This window comes from Falco cherrug, chromosome 6, assembly GCF_023634085.1.
Source record: "Falco cherrug isolate bFalChe1 chromosome 6, bFalChe1.pri, whole genome shotgun sequence".
Classification (NCBI taxonomy): domain Eukaryota; kingdom Metazoa; phylum Chordata; class Aves; order Falconiformes; family Falconidae; genus Falco; species Falco cherrug.
This window is the reverse complement of record NC_073702.1, coordinates 28,898,561-28,916,317: the sequence shown is the minus strand read 5'-3', so window position 1 is coordinate 28,916,317 and position 17,757 is coordinate 28,898,561. Positions and strand designations below refer to the sequence as shown.

At 37.0% G+C, this 17,757-nt stretch overlaps 1 protein-coding gene across 1 annotated transcript in view; it reads left to right on the top strand.

Moving 5' to 3' along the window:
- The window catches only part of NOL10 (nucleolar protein 10), a 53,385-nt gene that overhangs the window by 21,156 nt on the left and 14,472 nt on the right, over positions 1-17,757 (top strand). Inside the window, exons 13-14 of the mRNA XM_055713931.1 lie at positions 626-678; positions 17,615-17,741. Of these exons, the coding sequence (XP_055569906.1) occupies positions 626-678; positions 17,615-17,741 (180 nt within the window). The remainder of the gene's footprint in view (positions 1-625; positions 679-17,614; positions 17,742-17,757) is intronic.

Here is a 17,757-nt window from a genome sequence, read left to right as displayed (position 1 = left end):
TAAAATATAAATTAGGCTATAGTTGTGTGTTCAAAAACAAAACCCCCAAAACCCCTTGTATTAATAATACAAGTTTATACCCAAGGTAGCTTTTAAGTGCAATACTGACTGGATTTGTTCTAAATAGTATTATGGGATGAACTGTTTAAGTTTGTTATGAAATATGGCAGCCCACGGTTGTCAGGAGTCGGTGTTGCTTGAAGTGGTGCCAAGCAGTTAAGTTAGAGGACAGAGGATGAATATGTAGGAAATGAAGCTTTGTTAATTGTGCTGCTATCAGACCTTTCTTTCCTTAGCATTTGACACAACAATTTATTATAGATCCCAAATAGCTGTTCTATTGCAGGCCAGGAATATGGACTGTATAAGCTACAAGTAATGTGATTTCAGCCCTCCTCCCCTAACCTATGAAGGATTCTTTCCCTACAAATACTCAGGTTGCCATTTTGTGCCAGCAAATTTTCCATTTTTTTCATTTATTTTTTGGAAAGATTATTTTAAATTGTAAGTACAAATCTACTGCATGTGAATTAAATGCTTCAAGTGTGTATATATATATACTTTTTATTAAAGTAATGTTATCCTCTTGTGAGCAGTATTTTTAAATATGGAAATCTCTTTTTAGGAATGCTAATGACTGCCAATGAAGCCCCTAAAATGAATATCTATTATATACCAGTAAGTAATACAAATTGTTTTGTATTGTTGATATATTGTATATATATCAGTTGTTTGGTGCTGTTCAGGTATTCATGTTGGAAAATTACTTCTGCAAATTCACCTATACTTTCTCTGACTTTTCATGATGAAGTAAATTTAAGCTAACCATAATTTATTAATGTAATGTATTGAATTACTAAAAAACAGTTTGTAATTTTCCTTTTGCTGTTGACTCCAAAACTGGCTAGTGGCAGTAGGAAATTCAAGTGGAGCTTCGCTGGAAATAGTAATTTTTTGATATCTGACCAGAAAAGAATTCCTAGATAGAAGCTATGTAGCTTACTTCCAAGATAATAATTTTGATTTGTTGTGAAATATTTCATTACTGTCTTTAATATGTGGTGTATATAGTGACATAGTAATGGCAGTAATTATTATTCTCTGTTCTGACAAAGATGTTACTGTGTGGCTTCAGGTATGGCTCTTGGCTCTGGCTTATGTTCAATGTCCTACTTGAATTGTGCTTTTCACTTGAGAAGCTCTTCGCTTGAAAGAATTAACTGTAGGTTGTATCTTTGCAGGTTGGTTTTAGGGAGACAAAAGCAAGCCTTCCGGTGTTAGGGAATGATGCAGAAAATTACACTTGCTTTTCACTGTTGTTTTTGATTCTACACTGAAATTACTAGGGTTTTTTTTGCCTCGTAGGAGACAAATAGTAGGATATATATGCGGATGATATATACAGATTAGCTGACCAGACTCTAAAAATATGTGCACTTTCTCTGAAGTAATTTTATTGACGTTCTGGACAAACTCTAAGCTGCTGATTTTAAAATACATTTTTAACTGTCTTTTAAATCAGCCGAGAAGTCTGCATGCAGATAATGAATTTGAAATTAATGTAAATTTAATTTTCTTTAGCTTATTTCTGGGTTGTGTCTGTACATGTGTGTTGTGTCATGTCATCATGTCCCCCCCATCCCCCCCCCATGATCTTGATTAAGTTTAACATGGAGATTCATCAGTTCACATTTTTCTTTGTGGAATAGACACTATATACCGGTTGTATGTACATGTCGAACCACAAAAGTATATTCCTGTCAACAATTCTGTACTCTGGTTGTATTTACTTCTGTTACTAGATTTTTGCATTTAAGGAAAGGAAAAGTTGTATACACGTGTTTTGTGTGTCATTTATGTCTGTGTTCTTTGGATGTAAATATCCATTTCTATAATTCAGCTCTAGCCAACTTGTATTTTATTAACTGGAGCTATTCCATGCTTGGGTAACAAATGGGAGGGGGACAAAAAATGTTTTTGTATTTAAGAAAAACTATTAGCTGTAGTTAGAAGTGGAACGCTTTATTTCTCTTTACCTTGTTCTTTGTAAGGTTTAGAGAGTAGCTCTCAATTTTATTTTTTTTTGTCTGTTGTCTTTCTATTTAATGGAATGGGGAAGGCAAACTCCCATATTTTTAGTCTGAGTTTTTAAAACTTGAATGGGCTAGTTACTCAATTCCTTAAGTTCAGGTGGAAAAAGCATTATTTTTGTCACTAAGGCTAAAGTTCAACTTCTCTCTGAAAATTGTGCACTGACATTTTTTTTTTATGCAGGTGTTTATGATGTATGAACTTCACAGCTATAGTACATTAGAGGTGCATATCCAGCATTGCTACTTATCCAAAATACTATTTGTCTTGATTGTCACTAGTAATTAATGTTTGTTAGAACTTGTTCTAGCCAGTATTATTTTGAGTATTCTTGCATATATTGTAAAACAAAATGAAAAATATTTTTTACTCTTTCAAAAATCTCGCTCTTATAGAATCATCTTTGAATACTGAGTTAATATTTCTGAAGTCAGATATGTAATTTTTAGCTAAGAAATACAATCACTATATTAGATCTCAGGTCATACTTAACAGACATTATTGCAAACCCAAATATTGACTGATATTATCTAGTATTTTTGCAGCATGCAGGCTATTCCAATGAAAATTAGCACTAAATCTTTCCTTAAGCCATCTTCCTTTGCCACTGTTCTTTGACTGTTAGTACCTGAGTCTGCCTGAACATGTTTAGATCATAAAATGGACGCAAATGATGAATGTTAGAGCATAAATCCAAATAGGAGTTCTATTTTTGAAATACTGTTGTGTGTAAGAAGACTTAAAATTTCATTCAAAGGCTACTGTCCAGATCAAATTCGGTTTTTGAATAAGCTAAACTCCAGTTAGCATCAATGGCTTTGGGTTTGAAGGCTGCTGAAGATATCTTAAATATACTGGCATGACTTTTTTTAGTCAGAAATCTATAGTTCATTTAAAAACATGAAATGCCTATTTTAGACAATAGAAAAGTTAAGTTTCTTTGAAACAGACAGGAGTATCACACTGTAGTAACTGGCCTTTTTACCTTGTCTGCCTTTTTATGGGCAAGACTGAAGGGCTGGCACAGATACTGTTGTATAATTGCAGTATTTTTTACTGCACTTCCTAAAAATCAAGTATGTAGCTCACTAAATCTGTTTTGGTTGGCTGTTCTAGGCTTTTTTAATCTTCTTTTTAAATGAAGAGAATACAAAATGGAGAAGTCGTGTTAGACTTAAGCTGCTCTAGGGTATTTGTTATTAAGGAAAACTCAATGTTATTAACCTGTTCATGTTACAGTTCTATTCCTTGATCTTTTGGGCTAGTTATTTGAGCTCAGAGATGCACACCTGTCCTTTGGTTTCTGTGTCAGTAGGTTATTAAGGCATGGGGTTTTTCCATCCTTGGAACACTGAGTAATTTCCTTGCACAGGCGAAGATGAGTTTAGTTGCATGTATCTTTGGAGCAAAACTTTAAAGAGCTAGTGATTTGCTGTATTATGATCCCTTTTCATAGTCTTGTTTTCTGGCTTTTTCTAAGAACTTGGATTCACTGTTTTTTCCAATGAATAGCTTAATTTTCTATTTGTTTGTTTACTTTGAGATAGATGTGAATGCTACTTAAAATGTGCCCTCTGTTTTTGAGATGTCGACAAGAATTGAGTTATAATTCTTGAATTCCACAACAGAATAAATGCCTGGGGGAAGTGCTGCTACTATAAAGGACAGTTGTGTTTCAGAGCTCTTGGAAGTATTTTTGTGTAAATAGAATCCATTTGATTGCCCTAGCCCCTCATTGCCCTGTAGTGCTAGTAATTATTCTCTTTTTTTTTTTTAAGTCTTCATTGGAACAGCTACAAGAAATTACCATAGCTATGGTCAAGGCAGGTACTTCAGATCTCAAATGTACCTCAAACGTGCTGTGCTCTAGCCTTATAGTTTACAACATAAGAAAAAAATTCTTCAGAAGAAGAGATGCACAGAAGTCAGTCTAACAGAGCAGGAGTGCCTGTGTACACGGATGGGTGCAGACAGACCCAGCATCCTCTGTCCTTGATTGAAGTTGGCCAGACAGTGTAGGACTGTGCCCAGCCTAATATACCTTGCCTCTCAGCAGGTTTTATTAGTGTGGGCACAGTGCTGTGCTAACACAGCTACATGACTTGTGAACTGGAGCTGGCTCATGTCCGGCCAGCTTGGAGTAGGGTCTGACTGAGCTCATGTCTGACTGAATTATCTGTGTACATGTGCCCATTCTCTCCATTGTTAATGCCAAAGCTAAATTTCCATTGCAAAACCAAAAAATGACTGTCTCTTGAACTTCAGGATTATAAAAGAGTTGACAACGGGTATCATAATATTGTCTGTAAATGAATTGGCATGCGTCAGCTTTTCCTGCAGAATTTTCAGCAAGATAGGTATGACATTTGAGATTAGGAATGTCTGAGAGAACTATGTATTTCTTAAAAAAAAAATAAATCACCACCAGGGAAAAGAAGGTGTTTTTTGTTTACTAGAGAGGACAGGTAGGTTTGCTTTTAAATGGCAAGAAGATGCCTTATGCAGGTACACAGTGCAGACAGTGAGTAAAAGCCAAATTGAATCTGACTGTTGAAATGAAATGTTTGTTTTACATAGGTAACATCTTGAGTGTCTTAGCTTAGAGACTTTGTTTTTGTTTTATTTTGTTGGGCTTTAATGAGGGCAAGTGCCTCTGACTGGAATAGGGCTGTTTGCCAACAGTTTAATAGTTAACTTGAAGTTTATGCAAACATTTGGAACCTGCTTCTTGCCAGCTGGCTTCCTAGTATATCACTTTGATGTGTGCCTCGGGAAGGTTGAAATGAAAGTTGTTGTGTGCCTTGGGATACTTTTCAGACTACTGGCTTAAACTAAGTTGAGTCAGTAGCGCAGCTAGGTCCTGGCCAAAGAAGTAAGGAGAGGAAGAAGCTCCACTGATAACCTGGTGGTCTGCTGGCCTGGGACCTAAGATGAACCAGATTCTCTTAAGTTTAATTGAGGCTGTCTGTCAGCTTCCATGACATACAGTGTTCTCTTTTCAGGTTGTACAGAAAACCCCCTACGTATTAGCTCCTGGATGCTCTGAGTGGAAGGCAAGGGGCAGAGGTGTTATTTATTCTGAGTGTTTACTACTGGTTATATGAACATGTCTGATCCTAGCACAGACATTTCAAATCAGTCACATCTCCTTTATTGGGCTTGAAACTCTGGGCTGCATATACATACTGAAACTGAAACTTGCTCTGTTCATTAGGCTGTTGGAAGAAGAGAGCAATTAAGCGTGTAATTAATTGAGTGTAATATTCTGTGTTCTGTATTTTTTTACTTTCCTGCAGTCTTGGCAGAAAAGTCCCTGTTGAGGCTAGAAGCAATGTACTTTTGGTGTAGCGAAGATATTAAGCTCTTTAAGAAAAAATAAATCCTGGAGCGTCTCTGGCTTCATTTCAGGTGGTTTTGGAAAATAATTTGATATCCTAGCGCTCTCCTAGTTCATGGTTGTTGGAGTTATAAACTGGAAATGTTTCAAGGGCAAGTATTTCTTGCCTACTCAATGATTCAGTTTCTCCAAGAATATCTTTATAATGGGTCTGGTTTCTAATACAATACCCGCTTCAGATATTTGGATCTCTTTATTGCTAGAAATATTTATGAATTTTATCCTCTTCAAATTGAGTGGCTTTTCAACTAAACCAGACATTCCTGGTACTTTTTGTTTTGAATATGCCTCAGAAATGCTCATTCTTTAAAAAAAAAAAAAAAATAAAAAAAATGCTTCCCTTAGATTTGGAAAAAAATTCTTAGAAAAACTTAGAACAAACTACTTTTTCTTTAGTTGCTCACCCTGAAATAATGTAATCAGAGATTAAGGCACCAAATTCTACTAGCTTATATGTTTTCATTTAATGCACTGGGTATTTGATGAAACAAATCTGTAGAGGGAACTTGTACTGAAGGAAATACAAGTGAAGACAGTTTTTTAATACCTTAGTTCACCCCCTGTATTTATTTCTTGATACTAGTCTGGAACAGTTCTGGATTGTAAATCAATGATGAACATGCTTTTGGTTTGATTGTAGGCTTCCAGGTTAGCTGCTTCTAAACCTACATCTGACTGAATTGACCAAAGGGTTGTGTTCAGTTCACTCAGACAGAATAAGCATTTATCTGAAATAGGTTAGTGTTTTCTCTCAGCCTGGTGACTGCTCTCACTAGTTCTGTACAGGGAGTTATGATGACCAGATATCTGTCATTAGTCTGTCACTTTTAATTTGAAAAGATGTGGGTGGTTTCTCACGTGTGACACGCTTAGCTCTATGGTCGTAGCTTTTTAGAACAGTTTTATCACTCTTAAGACTGACTTTCTTATCCTTTCTTTATTTTGGGTTCTACTAATTGTCTTTTTTTCTCTCGAGTTTTTGTGGTGGGGATATGATTGGAGAAAAACAGCTATCCACACCTTATAGTTCATACCTTTAAGACCAATGTTCTGTATAGTCAGTGCTCTTCATGTTGTTTACAGGTGCCGTTGGAGTTAAAGCAAGATCTTCTCAACTGTTTTTTGGCTTCTGCGTGGCAAAAGCTATGAAGCAAATGATGCAATTCTTTTCGTATTTATGGCTGGCATAATAGAACAGATTAGGACTAGAGCATGAGATTTTTATTTCTTTTGGGATGTTTTCATGTCTTCCTATTGGCAGTATTTGGTCATTCTGGATTAATGCTGCCTCAGCTGTCTTCTGGAAGATAGTAAGATGAGGCTGTATTTTTTAGAAGACAGTTATTAATCTCATTCAGTACAGCCCTGACCTAAGAAGTTTTAGGTCAAGTGGAAAGCAGCCATGAAACTGAATTGTGTTAAGAGCTTTTCTATCCTGAAGCAATATATGGTGTAGAAAAATGCTTCATTCCCTGGGAAAAAAATGTTGTAAAATAAAAATACAGTAGTTATGATGTAGAATGGGAAACGTTGGTCTTAGCCTTCGTTTGCTCAGTTTTTGAGAACTGTGAAATGAGTGGAAAGCAGGGTTGTTAACTAGCATAGTTGTGCTTTGGGGCTGCCAAGTGTTGTAAGAAAAAAACTTCCCATTAACAAAGAGATGCTTGAGGGCATCTTTGGCCTTTAAGCTAATTCTCAGTTTTGGTATATCAGTCTTTTAGAGCTGTGTTTTCTAGCCAGAACAGTCCAAGCCTTTACACAGAAAACTGCGCAAACAATATAAAAAGTATGTTGTGAATGATAACTTTACCTGTCTCACAGTATTTACAAGCATAGGAAAAAAAATTGTTTATCTTCACAAACAGAAATGTGAGCTTCCTACTTTTAACCTAAACACTTTCAAATTGAAAAATAACATGCTGGGCTTATTCCCAACAAAGGATATCCTTCATTTCCCATGCACTGGCTAAGAGACACTGTACCGCTTATCACACATACATAGAAGGAAAACACAACGTGCGATAATCAGGAAACAATTTCTGATCTTCCTGTAAAACTTGGTTTAGATGTTTTTTGGTGCAGATGATGTAGGAGTTCAACCTCATGTATAGATTATGAAGATGTATTATCCCTGCTTACTGCTGTTGTGGCTGATAGTATGATAGGCATCACTTCTTCATTTATTTTTTTGGTTTTTTAATAGATATCAGTATGCTGACTGTTAAGTCCATACTTCCTTATAGTTCGCATCATACCTTTCATAGACCAAAGGAGAAAACTCTTAAAAGCAGTTCTACCGAATTATACCAGGTAATTGCTCTGCTATTTGAGACTCACATGTTTTTTTAGCATTGTGACTGTATCTTAAGCACTTGGTAGTATGGGGCCCTCAAAACAGGTTTTGAGGGAGAAGTATGCTCCCCTTTTTAAGTGGTGGAAAAATTAAGCCTTGAGTATCTGAAAGATATTTTTTATTATTATTATTAAAGTTGCACTTGTTCCTTCCTTTGGGCCATCTATTCTTCACTTGATTTCTGAAAATTTAGAGGTGCAGCTGCTCAACTTCAGTCAGTGAAGAGAGAAGCAGTCACAGATAACGGAAAGATGTAATTGCTGAAAGGAAGTTTTGTACTATACTGTGGTCTATCAGCATGTTATAAGAATTAGTGTGTCTTTTAGCTTTTGGATCAGAAAAGACAAAGCACATGAGAATTTTCTCTGTGATAATTTCAACTAAGTCTTTATTTCATTGTATTTGAAAGTAGAGGCAAGTGACTCTTGTGGCTTATCTGTGTTGTCATCTTCTGTGCTGCACTCAACGTTGTGAGGACGAAGTGTGAGTTACGAGTGTTTTATACAACAACAGTAACAAAGTTGTGAGGATTTAAGATTTCTGTCACACAACCCTGAGAGATAAATAAAACCATCAAATATGTGAAAGCTTTCAAATATATATTTGAAAGAAGTTTCCTACTTAAAGAAAATTGTGTCATAAGTTATATAAAATTTCTTCTCTTTAGCATCATGCTCTGTAAAGAGTAAATTGGTTTATGCTGAGGTTATCTTTGTTATCTGTCTGGAGGAGTTGCACGTTCCCAACAGGTAGTTGCCTTTCCTTCCCTTTGTGTTGTCTGGCAGTAGTTGCATAAACTCCCAGAGCAGCCTTCCTCCCAGCTTTGCAAACAGCAATTAAGCTGCCATGGCAGGGAGTTACTAGAAGCTCACACGTTCCTAGATTTCCGGTAGCTTGTCAGTTATGTAAGGCAGACGTACAGCTGGATTTGCTGTTACCTTTATGTCTGTAGCATACTTCAAACTTCCCTAAAATGCAGGTCATGCTCTGAACTCCAGTAAGTTTAGTTTTCACGGCTGTAAAGATATTTATGCTCTGAATGTTCCTTGGCCCCTGGCTTGTACTGTGACAGCCCTGTTGCTCCTGGCCACTTAACAGCATGAGAGACAAGTCAGTCCCAACACGGTGTGACAGTTGGGAATTTTCCTGTTCCATCAGAGAAATGGAGAAGGGGACTAGCTGGGATTTTGCATTTCTGTCTTATTCTTGCTTCTTCTTACTTGGTGATTTAGGTTGCAGTCAGAGGCTATTATGTATATACTAAAATCGATGCACATATTACTCTTATATCTATTAGTAGTGGAAGTTTTGTCCATTGATGGCCCATGGCCTTAGTATTGCAAGAGATGCCATTAGGTTTTGAGACACAGATTTCTGACCATGTTGGAACAAGTACAAGCTGTGTAGGAGATCTCTCATTGTGTAAGAAAAAGGCCAAGGCGGCTGGGAAGGCACCCACTTGCCATTGCCTTGTCGGTCTCCCCTGCAGTCACAATTGTAAATGCAGGGGGAAAGCTTCGTGAGGGATTTATTCTTTGAAGAGTATCATGATAGGATAGGGTTGTTTTTTTTTCTTCTTGTTAGACTTCATACGAAGTGTGGAGGTGTTTGGTTTGTGAGGGGTGGGTTGTGTGGCATTGTCACTGGACAGTAAATTTGCCTTATGAAGGTTTTAACGAATACCAGAGCCTATGTGAAGGAACTGGTAAGGGCACAGTCAGATGTGGTAGGGAGTGGGAGGTGTGGATGGTTGAAGTAAAATGTGGTTGCTGATCTGCTCCCTTGTTTCCATGGATAAAGAAACAGACCATCAGCAGATGTTCACAGGTAAATAAATCCTGTGAAGTCAGTCTCAGCTGAACTTACTGCACCGTATTTAAGTAACGCCTAAGTGCCTCTGTTATTACAGCAGATATGCTATAGAAGCTGTAGAGAGTAAGAAGAGACTTCCAGGAACTTTTCATTCACTTCCAGCTGTATTTACAGGAAAGTGCTTGAAGCTTGTCATGCTTATAACACATACTTTGAGATGCCACTCTCTTCTTGCCTCTTGAGCTTCATTTGATTAATTGATTTAGTGTGAAAGTAGTGAGTTCTTGTACTTAAGTTTCTACCAATTTTTCTGACCTCAAATTGTCTCAGCTCCAATGGTCTAAAGACCATTAATGTGTAGGGAGTACCATTAATGTACCAAAATGTGTAGGGAGTCTGCTAAATTAGAAGATCCACAGCAATAGTGTCAAGTGTTTATCATTTATATATGTCAGCATGTCAGAACATGACAGGGACATTGGTGAAAGCATCGGACTCCTTACTTTTGATGCCACAGCTGCTAAGTTACAGATGTCTTGTGAGAAGTATCCCTTTTTCTTCATGTTTCCTGAAGAAGAGAACTATTCTAATTCTATTAACAATTTTAAGAGGTAACTTTCTTTGCTGAAAAATTATTTGCTGTTCCGATTAGAGGGCATTTTTTTCCCAACACTCTGAGCAACGGGATTGTTGTCTCCTTCAAAAGATTGTGGCTTCACCAGGAAGACACAGTGAGCTTAGACCCGTGACTGGTTAACTGACTCTAATACCTGTCAGATCAGAGAATATGAGATTTTTAAGAAAACAACACTATAAAGCCAGACTGCTTAGGATTAGAAAAAGTAGTACTCACTATCTGATAACTACTAGGGCTGAAAGATTTAGTATCTCATTCCTAGAAGATGTGTGCAAGTTCCTGCAGCAGTTTTTTGTTTAACACTGGGAAGATCTTAAAAGCAACATTTCCTTTAACATGCTCTCTAAGGAGTAAAACCTCCAAATTGTTGATTTGGCAGCTTCCATAGCATAGTGAAAGGTAGGAAAACCAACCTCTCTGATTAATGAATCTGCCAAAACTGTCTGGATGTGCTGGAGTTAGGATGAAAGAAAGAGCCAATTCGTTGTATAGTTCAGTGAAATTTATGAGTGTGTGGGCTTAAAACCAAATGCAATACTGCTGTCAGTAGTATGCTGAGAAGGAAAAATAAGCTATTCAGTCTCTCCTGTTCATAGCTGTACTCCAGTAAGCTACTTGATGGTTGTAAAAGCATAAAATCTACACGATATAACATAGGGTGAACAAAAGCGTGAAACTATGAAAAATGAAAATACATGGCAGTCTCGTTTGAAGTTTGTTCCAAACACCCATTAATTTAGATAATCTAAAAATTGTAAAGAATTCAGTAAATTGAATGGAATTACTGATTAACAGGGCACAACTGAAGTTGATTGTAGAGTTTTCATAGCAAGAAAGTAGATGAGAAAGGAAATGGCAGAATGAAACTCAAAATCACAAACTGTTTGGAGCACGTTGGTTGCTAAGGGAAACACTGTATATGGAAATGTTGTAGATAGAAACATAACAAGGTAATGCGATCCCAAAGCTCCCTTCTAACACCAGCTGATCTCTTGGGCTGGGTATGACTGAAGCCCAAAAGCATAGAAACAAGAACGGAGAGCCACAGCTTTTCATGTCTACAAGCTAGAAATAATCCATCTGTTTTTTGAGAGTTACCAGTTACAATTGATGTAACCTTGACTGTTAACAAGGTGCCTTTTCAATGCGTATAGATGGAAACTATTCAAAGTTATTACATATTGAGATCTGTCTAATTCTTAAAATTAGAGAACAAAACATTGAAAACAGTACTCTTAAAATGAATAGTAATTAATTACTCATGTAATTGCATTAATTAAACTTGACTATGCAATTAGGGAGCCAATTATGTTTAAAACACAATTGCACATTTCAATCACTGTCCACACCCTGGGGATCACTCATTTTTTTTTCTCCTCCCTCATTAGACCTTCTGTATTCTCCTCCTGTTAAATGATGTGATTGAAGCTGAGAATATGCATGCGTAGATGTGCATTTGCTTTCTCCAGCAAATGTGTCCTGTTAAGTTTAAAATGCTTTTTATTGTGCCATTTTATTACCCCCCCCAAAAAAAAAACCCTAAGATTTTATTTATCTGTAGGAGACAAATAATAGTAATAATATGTATGTGAAGTCATTGACTCATATGTATAAAATATATTTAAAGACATTATAATCTACAAAAGAATCTCTCTTTGAAGTGCTTTAAGTGTGGGAGTCTTTGGTTTGTTTTTCTTTCTTTTTAAATGGGAACAGAGGAATGGAGGAGCTTCCTGGGATCATGGTGTTCAGGCCCATCTTATTGCAGGCAATCACATTCTATAATCTTTTCCATGAATGTGTCATATTTCATCAAAATTAGTTGTTTGTTTCTTCCTCATCTCCATTAAAAGGCTGTTAGTTTAGTCACATTCCTCTGAACCTTAGCTAACTTTTCAAATTTACAGTGTCACTGTGAAAACTTTGCATGTATTTATTCTTATGCAAGCATTAACATTTCAGAAATCACCCTAGCAGCCTTTCTCTGTACTTGCTACAGTTTGCATTCATGTATCCTGAACGTTATTGCCTGGAGTTGTACGAGATGACTCCACTGAGTCGTCATTCTGGCCTTACATGACTGTTTTGTTGTCTTATGATCAGTTTTTATCTTTTTTTCTTATTCTGTTCTTTACAGCTCATAGTGGTCAGCTATACGTTTCATCCCGTTTCCAGCATTTTGGTTTTCAAGGTAGCTTTTTTTCCCTGAGAGAATTTGACCCTTCTTATCTGACAGTTTGTCATCAGCAAATTTTACTGGCATTCTCCTACCATATGTGGCAGTCGTTACTGAAAATATTTCCTAGGATAGGCCTTGGAGCTTCACTTGTAAACTTCTTTTTGTGCAGTAACACTCCTTTCAGCATAAGGTTTTCATTAGCCAGTTCCGATCTTGCCTTACAGTTATTAACACGCTTACCTTATTTTTACACAATACACTGTACCCAGAGCTCTGTTGAAGGCTTTTAAAAATATGTTATTTTTGTTGTAGTCAGCGTTATTCCAATAGCATGGCAGTGAATTATTTAACTAATACATTTTTGTTACCTGGTAAAGGTCTTACTGTCTAACAAAATCTGTAAAGAGGTACTTTTTAAGTTTCTTAAAGAAGGCTTTACTTCTAAAATATGTTATGAAAGAGCAGTGATATGATGTATTTTTGTACTTGTTACTAACTGTATTACTATGTGTCCTGATTTCGGTCAACACTATGATATGCGTGATACGGCATTACAGTGTTAATTTTTGTGAAAATGAAGTTTCTGTGAAACCACATGTTGCAGTTTTGTACAGCCACGGCTGTTAATACTTATGCTTTCCAAAGCCTCTGGAAGTGTTTTGTTGAATGATGTCCACATACATTGTTAGTCTTCTAGAGTGAATTCATGCAGTGTAAACCTTGCAAATTCTAGTTAATAATTTTAAAATCTGATTTACACTGTCTGTGAACATTTGCATGTTTTTCATTGCTAAAATACATTAATGAAGGTTGGGAGGAGTTTCTGCTGGGTGTGTATCTTATTTACAGCTGAAGAGTTTATCGCTGCTTTGTATGAAATCTTCCAAGGACTTACTATTTAACATCCTGAAAAATACATTTTGCAACCCGTTTTGACTCCCTGAGAAGAAAAGAGCAACTGTTCAGTTCACTCGTCTAAAAATGGTCCCTGAAACCTTCAAACACATACTTAACAGTACTTGTCTGTATGCGCATTCAAAGGTTTAATTTAAATCTCATGACATCTCCCTAGACAGCTTCTACACATCCTGGGCTTCTTTTTAAGTTGTTGAGCATGTTTAATACTAGTTAGGATTAGACACAGTTTGTCTGTGGCTCTAAGGACTCTGCAGAGCTGGCTGTCAAATTGTTGAGTGGCTTTTAAAAATGCAAGTGTGGTCGGATGTTCCAGATTGAAGATAAGGAACATCTGTTTTGGGTTAAGAATAATACCTACTCTGTCCTAGCCTTCATTAATTTCAGGGGCATTACAGACCAATGGCAGGATGATATTTTCTACAGAAGTGCTCAGGAATTGGGCATTGCAGAGCTGTGCCATACAAGATTTCTGATGCTACGAGACTATTCAGTTAAACGTCTTATAAAATGGAATACAAAGAACTGTGTTTTTTGAAGTTATTTTACAATATTAAAAAAATATTTTTCTGCCAATGTTTTTCTCTTCCTTTTCCTTAACAGTTTGGCCTTGCACTTCTGTCTGCTCAGTTGCATGCTAGATTACTCATCATATTTTGTGTTTTCTGTGTGTAAAGTTTTAAAAAAAGAAATTCTAATGTGTACTAACAGAAGTATGGCATTAAGATGGCATGATACTAATGATTAAAATGTCCAAATCTTCTTGTGGTTTGGTATAAGACTCAAAAGGCAATGGTGAGATGTCTCTGTTACCTGTGTATTGCAGCAGGAAGCCCCCTGCGATAAGCCCCCCCACCTGTGGGGGGGAGAGAGCCATGCTCCCTGGCTGTACATCTCCTGCCTGGTGTGACCCAGCCGCTGCTCTGTCTTGCAGTGTGGTGGTGGGACACGATGTAAGTTAACTGTGTTTTGGTCCTTTGTCCAGTCAGTTAAGGAGGAGAGCGCTGGGTGGGGAGGAGAGAGTAGAATAGTGAAAGAAAGAAAAAAATACTGGTTCAGTCACTGTTGGTGATGGTGTCTGGTTTCTTATCCTAAGAAATATTTGAGTAAAAGCAGAGTGTAGATGTGCACTCATTTAATAATGGTTTTCCCCATTACCTGTGTGCAACTTTTGTAAAACTTTCAGAGATAGCTACATATTGCAAAAATGAGATCTGTCAGTTTAGTTGCATGCAATTACCTACCTCGACAATATTTTCTTATTCTTGCTGTGAATTCCAGTGCATTTTTCTCCCTTGGATATGGTAGAATTGTATGTTCCCAATCTAAATTGGCAATATATTTTTATATATATATATAAATGTATTAATTAGCTCACCCAACTCCACAGCATTTTTGCTGGTTTTGGTGGGGACTGCACTCCAGGCTGAGGTGGTGGCAGGAGCTCTGAGGGGTCCTACCTGGCTGCTGCGCACCCGCTGTATGGAAACCCGTGAACTGGGAGGGACAGACAGGTTTCACCCATTTGCCTCAGCCTTAGTAATCTGGTGCAGACCAGCTCTCTGAACTGTTGCATTTGTACCCGAGCACGGCAGTGGCAGAGCCTGCCATTTCACAGTGCTCTTGGCACCACCCTGGGGTGTCTGTTGTTGGCAGTGAATGACAGGAGCATTAGGCTCTGCAGCTAAAATGCAGTGGCAATTAAATTCTGTGAAGAGTTACTATTGCAAGAGAAGGACATTTCTTGTTTATATTTTTGTTGTTGTGGCTGGTGTTGTTTGCCTTTTCTATTTTAAAATTTCTTGCTAAGGTTTAAAAAATGTTCCATTTTAGTATACAAAGCTTCTAAGGTGTCCTTAGAATAGGTAGACAAGTGGTTTCAGTAGGGTGGGAGAGCGGGAAATAAGGCAATAAAACATACACAGACATGTCTGTAGGATTTTCCTTTTTGTCAGTTTACATGTGAAATTTGAATAATGGTTGGGCTTCCTATTTTTCCCTGGTATTCTGCTTTTTTCTGTCAATTATCTCATTTCCCGCCCCCCCCCCCCCCCCCCCCCCCCCCTTCTTTTCTATCAGCCGGTCATCCAACTCACTCCACAGAGTATAGTGAATAATCGGATCTTTTGGCTTTGTATTTTACGGCACTGATTAAGTGCCATGAAGGGTTTTACTCCCAATATCAAGTTTTGAGTGCAGGGATACTTGGAACAGTGAGTGGAGGTACAGTTGAAGATCAGATAAACTGTTTTCTCTTATTTGTGAGACTTGTGCTTTAGTTACTCGTTCAAATATTTACACCAGTCAAGATCCCATAGGGGGATTACCCTAATTGGTTGGACTGGCCTGAGTTCTGATGAGTAATGAGCACTTTGCAAGGCTGGAGCAGAGAGTGTCGTAGACATGGAAGTGATGAAAAAGGTTTATTGAAGTGATAGGGATCTTTACATGATGTGTCAGCAAGATGGAATGAAGGGGAACTTTTTATTTAATGGGAATGGATGTGAGTCAAGCAACTTGTTTTTTTATAAAAAGGAGAAACTGCTTCATCCAAAACAAAACTATAGGTAAACTTTAGAGAAGATTCCTCCATCCCAGTTATACTTTGATGGTCTGGTAAGGGAGCACAGATAACTGATTTATTGAATGGCATGAAACCCAGTGGTACATTTAATATGTCTAGACCGCTTTCTTATTAATATTAAAGTTTGGCATTTAGATTTGAAAAAATGGTTTTAGGGGAAATAACTGAAAAAAATCTGGGTGGAGATAAGATGAAGACACAAGCTTCTGCAGTGTTGACAAGAAATCAATCTGAATGTTACATAGGGTTTAAACTGTGTATTACTGGAGCAGACACAGGGATTTGGTTGATTCATTAAGTAGGTAAAGTCTGTACTGTTAGTGACATCTTGCGTCTTTCCTTGAAAGCTCTTACTGATTGGAATAAAAAAGGCAGCAATGTGGAAAAAGTGTGGTTTTTCATTTGGCATGTTACAGTTCTCAGGTGGGGCTGATACCTTGTGAAGATAAGTCATACTTGATATAGAGACGGTAGTGGTCTAGAATACAATATTATTTCTGGAGTGTTACAGTCTAGATTATTAGTGGAATAACTATGGTCAAGAATAGAATTTTACAATTTTTATGTGTAGTTGTCTTCAAAAGAAGACTTTTGAATGAGTAGTAACACACTGCTTTTTAAATGAACAGCACTGTCTTGTACTGTTACCACGCTATTATGTTAAAACAAATTTTATGTATTTTATATATATATGAAATCACTTCTACTTGCCTCTGTAATCAAAGAAGATCTTAAAATGTTGTTGAATCACAACCATTCCTATGGTCATGTTGACTGCAGAGTTTTTAATGTGTGTTTCTGGCAAACAAGTTAGAAGCCTTAGGGTTAACTGGCCACTTCACATTCTAAAACATCAGCTGATTGGCTCTAGAGGGAAAACTATAGTGTTGGATTTTTCCGTTCAGCTAACTCGCCTACTAAAATAATAGTACTGGAACAGTTGAGTACGGGTGCATGCATCAGGATAGAGAGGAATTTCAATCCGAACAGCGGGAGGGAAGAGTGAAGGGAGCTAATTTGTTAACTTGGGAAATTGGAGGAAGCTTATATGGAAAAGAACATTAGTAGTGCAACATAATATTGTTCAAATAAATCCTTTGCCTCATGGTGGAAATATGCAAGTTTTTTAGTATTTCTCATTGTCTGTTCATACACTCTGTGTTTATTCTTGAATAAAAATACATTAAATATGCCTGTGGTGTTTTAGTTGTAACAAATAGGGCAGAATAGGATTTAACGTGATTGCATAGTGAACCTAATGAGTTCCAAGATTCAATAGCGCTTTACAGATTAGTTGCTTTTTAGTGCTGTTAATTTCATCTATAATGTTTGGCTCTGAGCTTTTGATAAATTAATCAATTGAACTGGGACAACTTGAAACAGTTAAACTTCAAACCTCTAGCTTGTTGGTCTCAAATAAATGACCTAAATTAAAATGCTTAAATAATCTATAGTACCCCTTATTGTTAATGCAAGCAGTAGGTTTAATTGTGTTCTCTAACGGCTGTTGCTCTTAAGGTCTGTTTGATTTCAGAAGGGTTCATTTGTTATTCCATTACAGCACAGTAGCAGAGAGCCTAACTGTAGGGTTGGTTTTTTTTTTCTGTAAGGATATAAAATATAATAACTTTTTATAATACCCACAGGTTTTAGGACCTGCCCCAAAATGGTGTTCCTTCTTAGACAACTTGACTGAAGAGCTGGAAGAGAGTCCAGAGAGCACAGTTTATGATGATTACAAATTCGTTACCAGAAAAGACCTTGAAAATTTAGGTAAAAGAGTTGAATA